At 49.8% G+C, this 17,035-nt stretch overlaps 1 protein-coding gene across 6 annotated transcripts in view; it reads left to right on the top strand.

The window, feature by feature from the left end:
• AMPD3 (adenosine monophosphate deaminase 3) overlaps nt 1–17,035 on the top strand; it is a 56,682-nt gene that overhangs the window by 21,364 nt on the left and 18,283 nt on the right. For all 6 annotated transcript variants that reach the window (XR_010127586.1, XM_054437732.2, XM_054437731.2 and 3 more), the window contains exons 3-6: nt 6,508–6,712; nt 10,011–10,173; nt 12,769–12,988; nt 15,188–15,317. Coding sequence is in view for 5 of the 6 variants with exons in the window: in XM_054437732.2 (XP_054293707.2) it covers nt 6,508–6,712; nt 10,011–10,173; nt 12,769–12,988; nt 15,188–15,317 (718 nt within the window). In the remaining variant the exon portion in view is untranslated. The remainder of the gene's footprint in view (nt 1–6,507; nt 6,713–10,010; nt 10,174–12,768; nt 12,989–15,187; nt 15,318–17,035) is intronic.

Here is a 17,035-nt window from a genome sequence, read left to right as displayed (position 1 = left end):
ATTGCAGCACTCTCCACAATAGCAAAGACTTGGAACCCACCCAAATGTCCATCAATGATAGACTGGGTAAAGAAAATATGGCACATATGCACCATGGAATACTATGCAGCCATAAAAAAGATGGGTTCATGTCCTTTGCAGGGACATGGATGAAGCTAGAAACCATCATTCTCAGCAAACTAACCCAAGAAGAGAAAACCAAACATCGCACGTTCTCACTTATAAGTAGGAGTTGAACAATGAGAATACGTAGACACAGGGAGGGGAGCATCACACACTGGGGCCTGTTGCGGGGTGAGGGGCTAGGGGAGGGATAGCATTAGGAAAAATACCTAATGTAGGTGACGGGTTGATGGGTGCAGCAAATCACCATGGCATGTGTATACCTATGTAACAAACCTGCACATTCTTTACATGTACCCCAGAACTTAAAGTGTAATTAAAAAAAAGAGAAAAATTAGGATATAGAGGGAACAAACTTTATTAGTTGAAAAATTTGGCTGTCTAGGACAGCCACTTCCCTAGAATGTTTTGAGTGAAATTGAGAAACATATGTGCTCTATGAATTGAGCATAGCACAGCTAAAGTGTTGCTAAGTCACTTCATTTTATGAAACTTGTGAAAATAAGAATGGGGAACTTTTTAAAAATTCAGGGTCATTGACAAAGGAGCTTCATTTGAAATAGTCAATTTATCCCCTTTTAAAGTTAGGGAGAGATTGGGCTGGTCGTGGTGGCTCACACCTGTAATCCCAGCACTTTGGGAGGCCGAGGAAGGCGGATCACCTGAAGTCAGGAGTTGGAGACCAGCCTGGCCAACATGTAGAAACCCTGTCTTTACTAAAAATATAAAAGTTAGCTGGGTGTGGTGGAACATGTCTGTAATCCCAGCAACTCCGGAGGCTGAGGCCGGAGAATCACTTGAACCTGAGAGGCAAAGATTTCATTAAGCCAAGATCACCCCACTGCACTCCAGCCTGGCTGAGGGAGGGACACTCTGTCTTGAAAAAAAAAAAAAGTTAGGGAGATTGGGAGACTGAGGTGGGTGGATCACTTGAGGCCAGGAGTTTGAGACCAGCCTGGCCAACATGGCAAAACCCTGTCTGTACAAAAAATACAAAAATTAGCTGGGCATGGTGGTGTGCGCCTATGGTTCCAGCTTTTTGGTAGGCTGAGGCACGAGAATTGCTTGAACCCAGGAGCTGGAGGTTGCAGTGAGCTGAGATCGTACCACTCCATTCCAGCTTGGGCGGCAGAGCAAGAACCTGTGTCAAAAAAAAGTAAAAATAAAAATAAAGTTAGGGAGAGAGATTATAACACTTAACAGATGGTACAGATTGTACTTCATTTTCATCTCCAGGTCTTTAGGGAGGAAGGGCAGCTGGGAAGGATTGAGGAAGGGAGAAGCGAAGGTGAGTGGCAGGAGATGAGTGGAGATTACACTAGGCCAGGAGGGGTTGTGGGGAAGGGAGGATGGAGAAAGAAGGGGCAGGTTTCCAGAGGAGCTCAGGGAGAGACAGAGGGTGGGGCTGTGAGTTTTCACACCTGATTGGCTGCAAAGTGTTAGAATCAAAGTTACACCCACCTGGCCAGGATGCTGGTCATTTGGCTGCGCATGCGGAGTGAGTGATCTCTGTGGGCCCCTGCTCTCTCTGTAGGGACCCCTCTTATAGTGCCCATCATGCAGCATATTTCTCCAGATAGGCTGGGACCTCTGGTCTCAAGTACAGGGGAGGTGTCAGCTCCTCTTAGTTCCCTCCTTAGATGGGGGTCCCAATTCCAGGTGAGCCAATGCAGGGGCAGTGTGAGCAGCAGCAGTGTGAGCCTGTGGAAGTGGAGGATGCCTGTCCCGCCTAATGGCATTCAGATTCCCGGTGTTTGCAAAACCCTGTGCTGGTTTGTGACTTCTGATTCCAACCTTTAGCGTAACAATTCTCATGTGGAGGGGCTGCCAGAATGAGCTGAGTGTGCGTGGGGTAGGAGTTCAAACCAGCCTCCAGGTTCTGAAATGTCCCCCCTCGGACCCCATTGCTCCACTGCTCCCACCCCTAGTCTGGATTAAGTGTCTCCTCTGGGGTCCCAAAATATCCAGGGCATCTCATTACACCAACCACACTGTATGATAATCTGTGGAACTGTCTGGGTTCATCTCAGCCATCACAGTCGGCCCCTGGAGGTGGGAGTTATATCTTATCTACTCCTCTACCCCCAGGGCCTGGCACACAGTAGTTTATTGAATGAAGTGGGGTCCATGTGTGGCCCCCAGCTCATAGTACACATATGAGAGCCTGGTGAAAGGTTGGCTCCTGTGCCCCTCCCTGCCTGGTAGTCATCTGGACAGACCACACAGGGCAGTGGGCTTCAGATGGCCCCTGGGAAGATGCTGGCTATTCTCTAGGAGATCAAGGAGGGCCTGAGGGGCTCCTCACTTTAGCATATGAGAGCTATATAGGGAAGGCCCTGGGAGCCTGATTCCCCAGAGTGGAGGAGGGCTGGGGAGTGGAGCAGAGTAAGGGAGGGGACTTAGTGACTGTCAGGGGCAACCAAGGGCCATAGAGCAGGTGGAGCACCAGACAGGTGCTGGGAGGTGAGATGCTGTAACAACAGCCCAGGTGACCTGATCAACTCTTTGTCTTGTGGGCCTGGTTAGCAAGAATGTCCTTGTGCGTCAGGAGGACCATCTATTTCAAGGATGACAAAACTGCTCCTGGCCCTTTGAGCCCTCAGGCTTGGCCTGGAGCTGGTGTCCTCACAGCCCCACACTCTGCTGGCTCCTTGGCAGGAGTGTGCTTCTGCCAGGTGCAAGTGTGGGTGGGGGAAGGAGGGGCTGTGCCAGCTGTGGCTCAGTAAATGCTGGTGCCCCAGGGGCTAGTGCAAGGTGCAGCAGGTGAGACAGTGGACGGACAGATCTTGGCCCATCAGAAGGAAGTGCTTTCTAACAGGGGCACCGGATCAGTTTTGTTCATACACACACTCATAGACACACTCACTCACTGTATTAGTTTGCACTGCTATAAAGAAATACCTGAGACTGGTAATTTATAAAGTAATGAGGTATAATTGGCTTATAGTTCTGCAGGCTGTACAGGAAGCATGGCAGCATCTGCTTCTGAGGAAGCCTCAGGGAACTTTGACTCATGGTGAAGGCAAAGCAGGAGCAGGCATCTTACGTGGTGGGAGCAGGAGCAAGAGGCAGCGAGAGTGGGTAGGGGAAGGTGCTACACACTTTTAAATGCCCAGATCTCATGAAAACTATCACTAGAACAGCACCAAGGAGACGGTGATAAACCATTCATGAAGGATCCACCCCCATGATCCAATCACTTCCCACCAGGCCCTACCTTCAACATTGGGGATTAAAATTTGATGTGAGATTTGGGCAGAGACATGGATGCAAACCATGTCACACACCCTCTGACACTTACACCCACACACCCAGTCACTCAGCTCCAACCCTCTACCTTTACTGGCTGGGCCTCGGTTGTATAGAATGGATGCTAGATATGAGCCAGGGGAGGTAGAATTTCTAAAACAGCCCCTGCAGATGTCCTTCCTTAATCTCCAGATGCGGTGAATAAGATGAGTTATCATTCCTGTGATGATGTTATGGAATATGGCACAATTGACCTTAAGATAGGGGGGTTATTGGTAGGCCTGATTTAATCCCATGAGCCCGTAAAAATAGAGAGCTTTCTGAGTGTAGGAGGGGAGGGCAGAGAGATTCAAAGCAACAGCACAATGACCACTCTTGGTTTTGGAGATGAAGGGGGCTATGTGCAGGGATTGGAGTGAGGTCAGTAGGAGTTGAGAGCGACCCCTGGTCAAAGCCAGCAAGCAGCCTGGGACTTCAGCCTTGTGGCCACTAGACCTGAATTCTGCCAACAACTGAATGAACTTGGAAGTGAATTCCTTCCCAGAACCTCCAGACAAGAGTACAGTGTGGCTAACATCTTGATTTTGGCCTCTTGATACCCTGAGCATAGAGCCCAGCCAAGCCCACCCAGACTTCTCACCTATAGAACTGTGAGCTAATAAATAGCTGTTGTTTTAAGCCATCAAGTTTGTGACAATTCGTTCTGCAGCAATAGAAAACAAATCCAGGGTCATCCTTGGGCTCCATATAGCTTTTCCAATTTCCTGAGATACAAGCTGTGGTTAACTTCCAGTTCTTCCAAGCTCAAGGGGAGTGAGCCCTGAGGAGTTAGCCTATCTGTGGTTAAACCTATCCCTTGTGCCTACAAAGTCTGAGCTCCTGGCCCGCAGATGCTCATATGTGACAATCTGGAGCTCAACTGAAGGTCAAGGTTGTTGCCATAATGGATATCCCCAGGAAGGAGAATTCTTTGGGCATCAGTTTATGGGTACTAGCTTCCTCACTGGGGCAGAAGAACATTCCTAGGACAAGCCTGGTAGGCCGTTGGCTTAGGCAGCCTCCCAGCATTTGGGTTGTAGTATTTTTTTTTGTGCGTGTGTGTGTGTGGTTTTTTTTAAAACTTTCTTAGCTGTTGCTCACCTTAGATATCACCTGTTGTTTCTTGTTGGTAGGACCAGACCTCAGGCAGCCTTGGCTGAGGCATTTGGGGGTGAGGTTGCATGGAAATAAAAACAGTGACCTGGCAGGCATGTGTGAGTGACACAGAAACCAGAATCTCATGCGTCCCAGCTGAGGTCAGAATGTGTTGGGGAGCCCGAAGTAATGGCTCTTCCTCTGGGTGTAAACATCCAAAAGATAAAAGGAGAACCTCATCCTCAAGGTGAATCCGCCTCTGAGGAGTGACTGACAAGGTGGCATCCCTGGGGCAGGATGCTTGGCTGAGCTCCATTTGATGGAGGACAGACCAGAGAAAGCTGAGGCTGGGGGCTCCCAGGGCTCAGGTTGAGTTTCCCGAAGCAGCCCAGTGCATCACTTAGCAGGACCAGGGGCAAGGGGAAGGTAAATTCCTGAAAAGGAGCCACCTCTGTCTTCCAGGTTAAAATAGCCTTGTCCCAAAGATGTGATAACACAGGGTAGGCAGGTGAGAACCAGAGGGCCATGGCAAGCACTGGGTGTATAAACACGGGAGGAGAACTGTGGTTCTTGAAAATTCGGCAGTGAGGAGACCTGGCCACAGGCCAAGAGGAAGAGAGCTGCTTCCGGGTAAGCCCTGAAACCTATTTGGGGATCAACCAATTTCTTCAGGCCTGTAGGTATCACACTAGTACCTGGAGAGGAGGAGGGCTCTGGTGGGTCACAGTTGTCACTGAGTCCTTGCTGGTGGCTGTGGTTGTGGTAGAATAAACACTCAGGAAGCTACTGGGCCCATGGCACAAGGTAGGGCCGGTAGTCAGTTGGTTTCTGGCATTCGACACTGTGGGATGGCACTGTGGGGAGGCCGGGTTCCACTGGAAGCAGACAGAAACACGAGGTGGGAGAAGAGTGCTGATGGCCTCACCTTAATGCTGGGTAATTCTTTTCCTGCAGAAGAGACTTGCAGTGACATCATCTGATGTCTGTTTCATGAATGAGGAAGGTGGAGTAATCACAAATCAGCCTTGCAAATAAGCATGGGCTTGTGGCATTTTAAACCAACCTTGGGCCCAAGAACCAGTGTAATCATCTTTTGGTGCCAAGGCAACAGGTCCAGAGGGACCTGAATTTGGTGCTGATCAATCCCTCTCCCCAAACAGAGGTACATATCTGTGCCTGCTCCAGCAGCAGCAGCCAGGATGGCACACAGCAGGCTAGAGGAGGGAGCAGCGGGGCTGGAGGCTGGGTGGAGCAGCCACTGTGCCGTGTGACTTTGTGCCAGCCCTTTCCCATCTCTGGGAAAGTGTCTGTGAGAAGTAGGCTGATCTTGCAGATCTCCTTGGCACCCAGTAGGTCTGCTGCCAGCCATGGGGCCTATGATGCCTGTAAGCTTGGATGGTGGTCGCTAGTCCACGGTCCTGAGCACTCTCTCGACTCCTTCTTTGTAAAACAAGGAGATTGGATTCATTGAGCATCCCTATCTCTTCTGGCTCCAATGCCCCAAGTGTCTAACTGTGTGAAATGCAGTGTGATTGTCTCTCTGTGACCCTATTCCTGGTCCTTTCTGAGACCGTTCATATGTTGGGACTGAGAGTTTGTGTTATCTGAAGCTAGCATGCTGTCCACACTGTGGGGAAAGCCTGCATGATTTGCTATTGTCCTCCCCTCTAGTGCCCTGTGGTTTTAGAGCCCCTGCCATGTGGTCTGCCATTTGTCTCTCTGTCTCCTGGGGCATTTGCCTGCTTTAATCTTCTGTGGGCTGTGCAAACAGCCCTGAGCGGTGCATGGTGACCACAGGTAGGGGTGTCTGGAGGGCTGTGTTCTATCTCACGCAGACATGTGTAAGAGGAAGGCATGAATAATTAGAATTCTTAATGGTAGAGCCAGCACCAGTGATTAATCATAGCAAAATTCTCCTGCCACGCACACAGCAAAGAGTCTTTATCACTCGCCCCAATTAGCTTCTGATGTCTCCCACTTTTCCTTGTCCTTGGCTCTTAGAAAGAAAAGTTTCAAGATGATTCGGTCCCAGTCCCTGTCTCTGCAAATGCCGCCACAGCAAGATTGGAAGGGCCTCCCGGCAGCCAGTCCGGTCATGTCTCCCACAACCCCTGTGGTCACTGGAGCCACTTCCCTGCCCACGCCAGCACCCTATGCCATGCCTGAGTTCCAGCGGGTCACCATCAGCGGAGATTACTGTGCCGGGGTAAGGCGTCTGTGGGAGTGTTGAATGTGCCTTGCATGCAGAGGCCAGGGGCCCCATGGGCCACAGGGTCGTGCCTCCCTCTGGAGCCTGGCCCTGTCCGTGGATGTCTGGGAGAAGGTGAAGAGGAGGCACAGGAGGCAAGGAGCGTCCTAGCAGAGGTTGTGGGGTGTGGGTGTGGTGTCTTGGTGGCTGCCTGTTCCCTGTGAGGAGGGTCCCGGGGTGCAGGCTGGCACACTGTGTCTGTGGCTCGTAAGTTCCACATATTCTCTAAGTCCAGAAAGCTGGAATTGGTCCCTGTAGCCCGTTGAGAAAGGTGCCAGCTTGGGCCTTTCAGTGTTGCCAAATGTTTAGTAGATTCAAAGCCATGGTACTGAGTGGTTTGTGTGAAATTAGTTGTTGCTAAATCATCTCTTCTTAAATGTAGGTTCAGTACCCTTAAATATAGGCTAGATCCCTTCAACCAGGAAGAGAGAATCTTGTTTAGAAATTGAGCAAATTGGTTTACACTAAGTCAATTAATGCAGTCACTGAAAATGTGCTAATTTCACCCGATTGGATGATGCATTTTTTATGCATGCCTACTTCTTGGAGAAAAATATCACTGAGTTAGTGCCAGGGTTAAGTTTGGCTCCATCTCCCTGGCCCCAACTCACTACTTACGCCTCAGTTGGCTTCATTAGTCTCTTTTTAACAGTAGCTGTAGAAAATACGGTGAATCTGATAAAGCAATGCAGCTTATTGCTCTTCCTATAAAATTTCCCCTAGCTTTCAAAAATGTTTTTTGGTTATGTGTAATGGAGAACACTTGCACATGGTACAAAATTTAAAAGATAAAAAAATGGTATCAATTATTCAGCCACCCATTCTCCTCCTCAGAGGCAACCATTGGTTTTGGTTTCTTATGTATTCTCACATATATGGTCTATGTACCTACAATTATTTATGCATACATAGTTTTTTACTTATTTTTACAAAAATGGTAGTTTACAATATACATTATACTGCATCTTGCATTTTCCACTTAACAATACATCTTAAAGATAATGCCATATCAATATATAAAGAACTTCTTTGTCCTTTTAAAAAATATGTACATAGCATCCCTTTGTGAGGATATATCATAGTTTATTTTAATTATGTTCCCATGGATGGGAGTTTAGGTTGGGTTGGGAACAATGCAGGCCTTGTCTGGAGATCAGCATCCTGACCGTGAGTCTTTGGTGTTCACCCAGCCTGAGGCAGGTGGGCAGGGCATTGGAAAGCAAGAGTCGAGGTGGGTCGACCACCAGCTGAACAGGAGGACATCAGCCTGTAGCATACAATAGCTTCTTTCTCCCAGTCTCCTGGCTGGCACAGAGTAGTGGTGCATGGGGCACCTGAACTGGGCAATTGGTCCTCAGAAAGCTAAGTGTCTGTGAGAGGCAGGCTGATCTTGCAGATCTCCTTGGCACACAGTAGGTCTGCTGTCAGCCATGGGGCCTGCGATGCCAATAAGCTTGGCCGGTGGCCACTAGTCCACAGGGGTCCTGAGCATCCTCTCTGATGTCCTTAGCCATGGCGTGAGCCCCTTGTCATGCTGGGTCCATTGGTTCCCCAGAGAAAGAATTTGGCTTTGTTGTTGGCAGGGACATATTTTTGTCTAGGATGTTGGTGTCTGCTCACCTATTCCTGCTGCTCTCAGAAGCCATCCACTGGAAGATGTAAAAGGAATTAACATACCTTATGGGGACGTTTGGAGACAGGAAAGGAGAATCTACCACCGTAACAAAAAGCAAGAAGTAGTATTTAGTAAAAGTATAAAAACATGCATAGGAAAAATATATTCAGACTTCTTCCCTCTGAGGATGGGGTAGGGAGGAGGGTAGAGTTTTAGCTGTATCTGTGATGATTTATTTCTTTAAACTTGTGAGAAATTTGAAATAATTATGCTAAATATTATTGTCAGCTCTAGAAGGTAGGTTATATTATCTTTGGTGCCTGTCTGTATGTTTAAAATATTACAAAATTAAAAATGATGATTTTATTAAAGCAGAGGAGGTCACTTTCAGGCCCCAGCCCTCCCCGCTCTGGGCTATGCCAGTATGTGGTGCCTCCCTCTGCTGTACCCCTTACCCTGCATTGTGTCTGTTTGGCCACTTGTCTCCCCAAGCATTTTTCTGCGATTTCCATCCTTCCCAAACAGACTAAGATTAATGAGCCCGTTGGAAGGCGGGAATTTATCTCATTCATCTTTGAATGTGAGGCTGCTCTGGTAAAGCAGAACATCCTTAGACTTTGGGACTCAATCAGGTTAGAGTCTGAAATTTGACTTTGTAGCTTCCTGACAAGTGATTTATCCTCTCTGGGCCTCAGTTTTCCCATTTGCAAAATGGGTTGCTGTAAGGAGCAAAATGAAATCTATGGAAAGGTCTGGCACATAACACATGACAATGGGGCTTGTTGCCTGGTTGAGTTGGGTGATTAACAGAGTTAATCAGAAGTGTGGGGTTGGCAAAGAAGCAGGCTGAGCATGCAGAATTTGCTTTTGCTTCTTGTTTTGTTTCGACATCTGAAGGACACATGAATTTTCTCAACTGAAAATGACGGTGCTCATCGCCTTCAGGGATAGGACTCAGGCTTTGTCCCTTCATGGGCCTGGTACAAAAACAGACTTTTGGCTTAATTAGCTGCATGTGAGGCCAGCTTCTGGGTGTGCAGGCTGGAGCACTCGTCTCTCTTCCAATGACCCTAACTCCTCCTGTGTCTCCTGTGTTGGGGGTCTCCAAGACCACTCCAGGTTGGATGATTCACCAGGAGGACTCACAGGACTCAGCATATAGCTGTACTTACAGCTTTGATTTATTACAGTGAAAGGATACAGAGCAAATCAGCAAAGGGAGAGATACGTGGAGGATACGAGGTGCAAGTTTCCAAGGTCCTCTCCCGGCAGAGTCATCAGAACATACCAAATACCTTCAGCATCACATTGTGACAGCACATGTGGGAAGTGTTGTTTACCAGGGAAGCTCATTAGAGATTCGGTGCCCAGGGTTTTCACTGGGGCTAGTCACACATCTGCATAGCACATCTCAAATTCCAGGCTCCAGAAGGAAAGCAGGCGTCCAACATAAACCATATTGTTTGTACAAACAGTTTAGGTGCAATGAACCACTCTTATTGGTCAGGGAGTGGTGAGAACCCTCCTGAAATCTAGGTTCCCAGATACCAGGCAAGGGCAAATCTTGCAAGCACATCTTTCCAAGGATGGCAGTCTCAGGCCTGCCGTGTGAACCCTTTCCTGCCTGCCTCCCTTCTGCAGATCACTTTGGAGGACTATGAGCAGGCAGCCAAGAGCCTGGCCAAGGCCCTAATGATCCGGGAGAAGTATGCCCGGCTCGCCTACCACCGCTTCCCGCGGATCACATCCCAGTACCTGGGTCATCCGCGGGCAGATACTGCACCTCCGGAAGAGGGCCTTCCAGGTATGGAGCTCTGGCTGGAGGTTGGGTCCCAAGTGTGGGCAGACCGAGAGCTAGTCAGGGCTTTTTTCTGGCTCAATCTGTTTCCCCTGATGGTATTTTAAAAGGACAGTGTTCTTTCATTGGCTTCTCCCACACTGATGTTTGATGGTTCCCCCAAGGATTGATTCTATGTGTACTGTATGCCTAGCCTGTGCAGAGCTGAACTGTTGAAGTCAAGACAGAGAAGTGAAAGACAGTCCTTGTTCTTGGGAGTCCACCAGGGAGACAGGGAGTCTCATGTGGGATTTTTTTTTTTTTTTTTTTTTTTTTGAGATAGGGTCTTGCTCTGTTGCTCAGGCTGGCATGCAGTGGTGCAATCACGGCTCACTGCAGCCTCAATCTCCTGGGCTCAAGCAATCCTACCACCTCAGCCTCTCGAGTAGCTGGGATCAAAGGCACACACTGCCACACCCAGCTAATTAAAAAAGTATATATTATTATATTTTGTAGAGATTGGGGTCTTACCATGTTGCCCAGGCTGGTCTTAAACTCCTGGGCTCAAGTGATCCTCCTGCCTTGGCCTCCCAAAGTGCTGGGATTATAGATGTGAGCCACTGCGCCTGGACTCATGTGGCATATTTAAAAGAACACAATCATACAGTAAATGCCAAATTGGTGGTAGGGTGGATCGGGGTGGGAGAAAGAACAGAGGGCATGTTCCCTGGGAAGACATGTAGGCTCGGGTGTCAAACACACCTGCATTTGAATCTGGGCTCTGTCAATTTCTTGGGATTTTGGGAAAGATATTTCTCCAAGCCTCACTTTGTAAAATGTAATCTGTAAAATGGAAATGCAAATAATACCTATCTCCCAGGGCTGTCGTGAGGATTAAACAGGAGAATGCATGTGAAGTACTTAGTTCAGTTCTGGCATCTAGTGAGTGTTCAATAAATGGTAGCTACATTTATGCTGCCGAGTTCAGGGAAGGGGAGATCGGAGAGGGCTGAGTGGTTTCCTCATGAAGCCTCGCCATGAAGGACCTAGGAGCAGTAGAGGCAGTAATGAGGACAATAGGAAACTCCACTCCTGAAAGTTGGTGGTTGGGGACACATAAGGGCCTGGTGGTCTCCATCAATGCCTGGGACCCTGGCTGCCTCTGGGGGTAGCTGGTGGTGCCAAGTTGCCCCAGTCTCTGGCTTCCTTGAATTTCAAGTCCTGTACTTTGAGCATCTGGGGCCCTAGGTAAATCTCAGCCCTTTGGGCCCATTTCCCTATCTAGGGAAGTGGATCCTACCACCCCAGTTTTGGCAAAGACAGACAGAAATGACTGTCAAATGTGTACTTTACACGGACAGAGGACCCCTGTGTTCTGGGCATCAGTATGGGGAAGAGGAGCATCTTCCAAACTTGCAGGCTGTAGCTTCACCCGGGCCTTGAACTGCCTGCATCTCACAGACCACTGCATGCATTAGGGACTCCTGAGCTGGCCTGTGGCTGTGCCTGATGGGGCATGCCCCTCTCCAGCTCTGCCTGCATCAGCCCCTCTGTGGCTCCTCACATGTGCTCTAGGGATGGTCTGTTTCTTCCAAGCACAGATGGAGGACGCCCAGGCAGGTCACTCTGCCTTGGCAGCTTCCTTTGATGCAGATCTTGAGGTTTGCTCCTGCCTATGCTGGCAGCTGGGCAGCTGATCCTGGATGGTGCCGGCTGAGCTGCATGGAGTTGAAGCCTCCAGCTCTACTGATATTTAGCATCAATACACTCCTTGGCCAGGGACAGAGTTTATCAAGAGTGAGGAAACCTAATTATGAGAATAATAAGAATAATATCCTATAATTCATTATTTGTAGTGCATTACTGTTTATGAAGAATTTTCCTATACACACTATTGCAACCCTCACAGCAGCGTGTTAAGGCAGGGGGTATTTTCTTCAGAGGAGATAGGCTCAGAGAGGTAAAGGAGTTTGCTGAAAGTCTCACAGCAGGGAAATTGCATAGAGGAGTTTTCTGCCTCCTGTTGGCTAATTCTAACCTTAACCTATAGTGGTGCAGGGCAGATGGCTTTATCATTGGCATTCTCTGCTCTGGGAGAGACAAGTTCTCTATCCTTTGCTCCTTTGGGGAGGGAGTGGCTTCTTTATCTAGCCCCTCAGCTGGCCTGGGCTCAGGACAGTTATTCCCACTGGGCAGTCCAGGTGCAATCTGTTCTCTTCTTGGGAGAAGACACCGCTGCCCTTTTTAATATTCCTGGGATCTCTGAAGTGCTGAGGAAAATGAAGCCCATTTCAGTTAAATTAAAAAAAATTGAAGTGCTAGCCATGTGCCAGGGCCTGTTCTAGATACTCAGCAGTGAACAGCACAAATTAAAGTCTCTGCCTGCATGGAGTTTCTATTGGAGTGGAGAAGACATCATATCTGAGATAAAGAAGTGACATGGTTTGACATGGTGGTAAGTGCTGACGAGACAAAAGGAAGCAGGGAACAGCATATGAGATGCGGGGCCGGTGCGGGGTTGGATTTTGGGCAGGAAGGCCAGGGCAGGCCTCCGTGTCTTTTGAGCCTATGTATGCTCACAAGGTCAGGGGCACTTTGCCATCCCTCAATCCTGTTTTGCAGACTTCCATCCTCCTCCACTGCCCCAGGAAGACCCCTACTGCCTGGATGATGCACCCCCCAACCTGGATTACTTGGTCCACATGCAGGGGGGCATCCTCTTCGTGTATGATAACAAGAAGATGCTGGAGCGCCAGGAGCCGCACAGCCTACCCTACCCCGACCTGGAGACCTACACGGTGGACATGAGCCACATCCTGGCTCTCATCACCGATGGCCCCACGTAAGCCAGCTTCTCCGCGGCTGCCTCTCTTTGCACAGGTGCTGTTCTGTAGGAAGGAGATGAGAAAGGCCTCACCCCTCTGCCCTGGGGTCCCCTGTACTTAAAGCATCCCAGAAAGCGCGGTTTCTCCTTTCCTCAGTGCTTTGCGGGTTTCTGCAACAGTTTTCCTTCATAAGCTGGCATAGCCTTCGACTTGGTACTCCCTGTCCCCGCATTTGTTTTTGAGACAGCATCTTGCTCTGTTGCCCAGGCTGGGGTGCAGTGGTGTGATCTTGGCTCACTGCAACCTCTGCCTCCTGAGTTGAAGTGATTCTCTTTCCTCAGCCTCCTGAGTAGCTGGGACTACAGGCACGTACCACCATGGCTAATTTTTTATATTTTTAGTAGAGACAGGGGTTTCGCCATGTTGCCTAGGCTGGTCTCAAACTCCAGAGCTCAGGTGATGCACCCAACTCAGCCTCCCAAAGTGCTGGGATTACAGGTGTAAGCCACTGTGCCCAGCCTCCCTGTCCCTTCTGCATGCATAGTGTGGAGCCTCTGCTTGCTGGTGGCTACCTGGGCGCCTCTGAATGGCTGTCATCCCTCTCCCCAGGCAGGACAGCAGGCTTGCAGAGAGTTACCAGCCCAGAGCATAACTGTATTTGGTGAGGAGTGATGAAGACATTGCTTCAGGCCTTGAGTTTTCTGGGTTTTTGGAGGGGAGCATGCAGGGAGCCTGGGGAACTTTGCTCATGGGCATGATGCACCATGATGCTCGTGGGCTTGGCTCCGGCTAACCTGGTGGGCAGCCATCTTTCTGAATTTGGCCCCTACTTCTTGGTGGGCACTTAGGCTGATCAGTAATACCCGGACTCTGTGAGCCTCAGAGTGGCTGTGCTGGGAGTGGGAGTCTGGGTGAGAGGAGGTGCTAGTCACTCCTGAGGACCTTCTCTCTTGTTTTCTGGGAATCCTGTGATGCCAGTCTCCAAAGTAGCATAGTGAGCCCAATGTGGATGGGCAGCATGATTCTTAGTCCTCCCTGATCTGAGGGCAGAACTAAGGCATGGGAAGGGCAGGGGCGGTTCCTCGGAGGCTGTCCTTAGCCAGGTGTGCTAGCAGTGGCTGTCCCATCTGGGAGGTTGTGAGGATCCTCTCTAGGGAGAGAGACTGAGTGAGATGGCCTTTAAACTCCCTTCCGACTCTGAGGCTGTCCTGTGCTCCGTCCACTCTGGCGCTTGTCTGGGCAGATGGATGACTGTGCTGTTGCAGTGCTGGCAGACGCTCTTATGGAAGTCTACGTGATTAGATGCCAAGGAAGCTGCTATTTGTTTTGGGGGCCTGAGGAAGCAGGGTAGCATGAATTGTGGTCGAAGGTTCCATGTGGCTGTGGATGCAGGTGTGTGGCTAGGCACCTGGGCTGTGTGTGGGCTGGCAGTTGGCCACAGCAGTGAGCAACCCCATCCCCAAAGGTCTTTGCTGGCTGATAAATCATGGGCCCCTTCTCTGAGTTGGTGGGAATCTGGGGGCATCAGTCCTTACTGAGATTTCTGTCTCGGTAACAAATATCCCTACAGTCCCAATCCGCCCATGATGCAAAACATCCTCCTCTTGTCGTGAAGCCTCAGAGATGAGAGGTCCTTGGGCCATGGCCATTAGGTCAGGGGCTGGTTCCTCTGCAACCCAAGGTGGGCAGGTCATGCTTTATAGTTTGACTGTGTTATCAATCCTCCGGGCAACAAACTCCTTCTTCAAGGAATGACAAGTGGCTGAGGATAGAAAAGAGGAGGGAAAGGAGGGGATGAAGGAGGGAGACTTCCACTGAGCATACACTCAGCTTGGAGTCAGGCCCTTTCCCAGGCATAAACCAGTTTAACCCTTACTTCAGCCTTGGGTGTTACCATCTGATATTTACTCATGGGAAATGGAGGCTGGCGGTTAATTCCCTAAACACATAAACAAGAAGTCAAAACACCTGTATGAGGTCCCAGAGCTGGCCTGCTACTGCCCCATCTCCTGACTCTCCACTGACTTTATAGAGTCTGTGGATATGACTCAACAGTTCAGCAGGGTCTGTAGAAAGCCAGAACCTCCTCATTCCGCCCTGCTCCATCCTGACCCTTCCAGCCAGGGTTGGCCCCTGCAGATGCTGGAGGCCTCCAAACTGGAGAGTTCGATGTGACTTCTGCTCAACTATGGTCTCTCCCCATCTCCAACTTGCAGGAAAACCTATTGTCACCGACGATTGAACTTTCTGGAATCCAAGTTCAGCCTTCATGAGATGTTAAACGAAATGTCCGAGTTCAAAGAGTTGAAGAGTAACCCCCACCGGGACTTCTATAACGTGAGAAAGGTGCGTTAGGGGCGAGTGTTCACAGCTGCCCCTCCCGATCCCCCTCCCAGCCCATGAGATGCCCTGAGCCAGTCTGAGGCTTGTCCCCTGTGAGAACGTCAGGGCTCCTTGCTAAGGGCGGCCTTCGTGGCCAGAGGGGTATGAAGCATATGTGCAGAAGGAAGATGGGTGAGCTGCATTTGTGTCAGGCTGGGCCTCAGACAGCACTTGAATCACTCTAGGTGGAAACATTTGTCCGCATTGTATATCTGTTGGGATGTGCCCTCTTCCTTGGAAAATAGGGCACAGCCTATTAATTGGTCATAACAGTTAAGCACATCCTACTTTTAAGGTAGGGGATGTATTAGAGTCATCAAGGAAAGACACAGCTGTTAAGATCTCTTTGGTCCCCTCCTTGTGTCCATGTGTTCTCATTGTTCAGCTCCCTTATGAGTGAGAACATGCGGTGTTTGGTTTTCTCTTCCTGTGTTAGTTTGCTGAGGATGATGGCTTCCAGCTGGGCTGAATACCTAGGTGATGGGTTGATGGGTGCAGCAAACCACCATGGCACACGTTTACCTATGTAACAAACCTGCACATTCTGCACATGTATCCTGGAACTTAAAGTAAAATAAATAAGTAAATAAAATAAAATTTAAATTCCCTGAAAAAAAAGAGGATCTCTCTGGAGATGGGAGTTTGTGGTTTTGCATCCTTCGGGATCATGTGGATTTAAAGAAAAGCCTCTGATATGCTCAGATCTCTGCCTTTCTTCTCCCACCGAGGGGATGGCAGCCTTGTCCGGGGCTCCTGGCAGTCTCCGCCTGCAGGGGCTGCAACTGCGGTGGGAGTGAAGGTTAAATGATTGTGGCCCCAGCCTTTCCATTCTCTTCTGCTGAAGCGCTGTGCAGTAAGGCACAGGGTCAGTGCTAGGCAGGGGGTGTTTGATGGTGAGCAAGAGTCACTTCCTGTCAACCAGGTGGCTTTGAGGGAGAGGCCAGAACTGAGCTGACTTAGAGTGAGTAGGAGCTTGCCAGGCAGAGGGCGTGGTACGGGAATGGAAGTGGTGGCATACCAGGTAGAGGAACGTGATGTGCAAATGTCAGGAGGGAGGGATGGTATGAGAGAGTCAGAACAGTGCATTGACGTAACTGCAAGCAGTGCAGTGTGGTTGGAGCTCAGGCATTGGGAGCGGGGAGCAGCGGGTTGTGGGGAAAGTAAGGCTGCGGAGATGTCGGGAGGTCCTGGATCATGCAGGGGCTGTGGGTTTCCCACAGAAGGCAGGGAGGTGGGCTGGGATGTGGTGGCGAGCTGGGAGAGAAGCTCCTGGGGGAAGAGTCGGGATCAGGCTTTGCTTGGAGGAGGGATGGCCAAAGCTGAGTGGAGTCACAGTGGGGTTGTCATCTCCACAGGAGCTCTGTCCCAGCTGGGACCTCTTGGGGACTTCTTCTTTCTGGGGTCAGCTTTGATAAGGGAGGGTAAGCCAGGGGAGGATGTGGCTTCTCTGGGAAAGCCCAGCTCCAGCCTCCCTGACCTCCTGGCTGGGAGCACATCAGCAATGCAGATGGAAGACCCTACCTGGAGGCCCTAAGACCACTTCTGTTACACGCCAGGGGTCCAACACAGACTCCCACTTGGATGGGATCAAGAGCTTTAAGAAGTGAGAGTTTGGCTTCAGCTCATGTGCCCTGACAGGCTTACAGAAGTGTCTTGGGGATTTCCAGTCAGAAGTGAAAGGT

The sequence above is a fragment of the Pongo pygmaeus genome, chromosome 9 (assembly GCF_028885625.2).
Source record: "Pongo pygmaeus isolate AG05252 chromosome 9, NHGRI_mPonPyg2-v2.0_pri, whole genome shotgun sequence".
In the NCBI taxonomy this organism is placed as follows: domain Eukaryota; kingdom Metazoa; phylum Chordata; class Mammalia; order Primates; family Hominidae; genus Pongo; species Pongo pygmaeus.
Note: the sequence above shows the minus strand (reverse complement) of the source record. Positions and strands in the feature narration are given on the sequence as shown.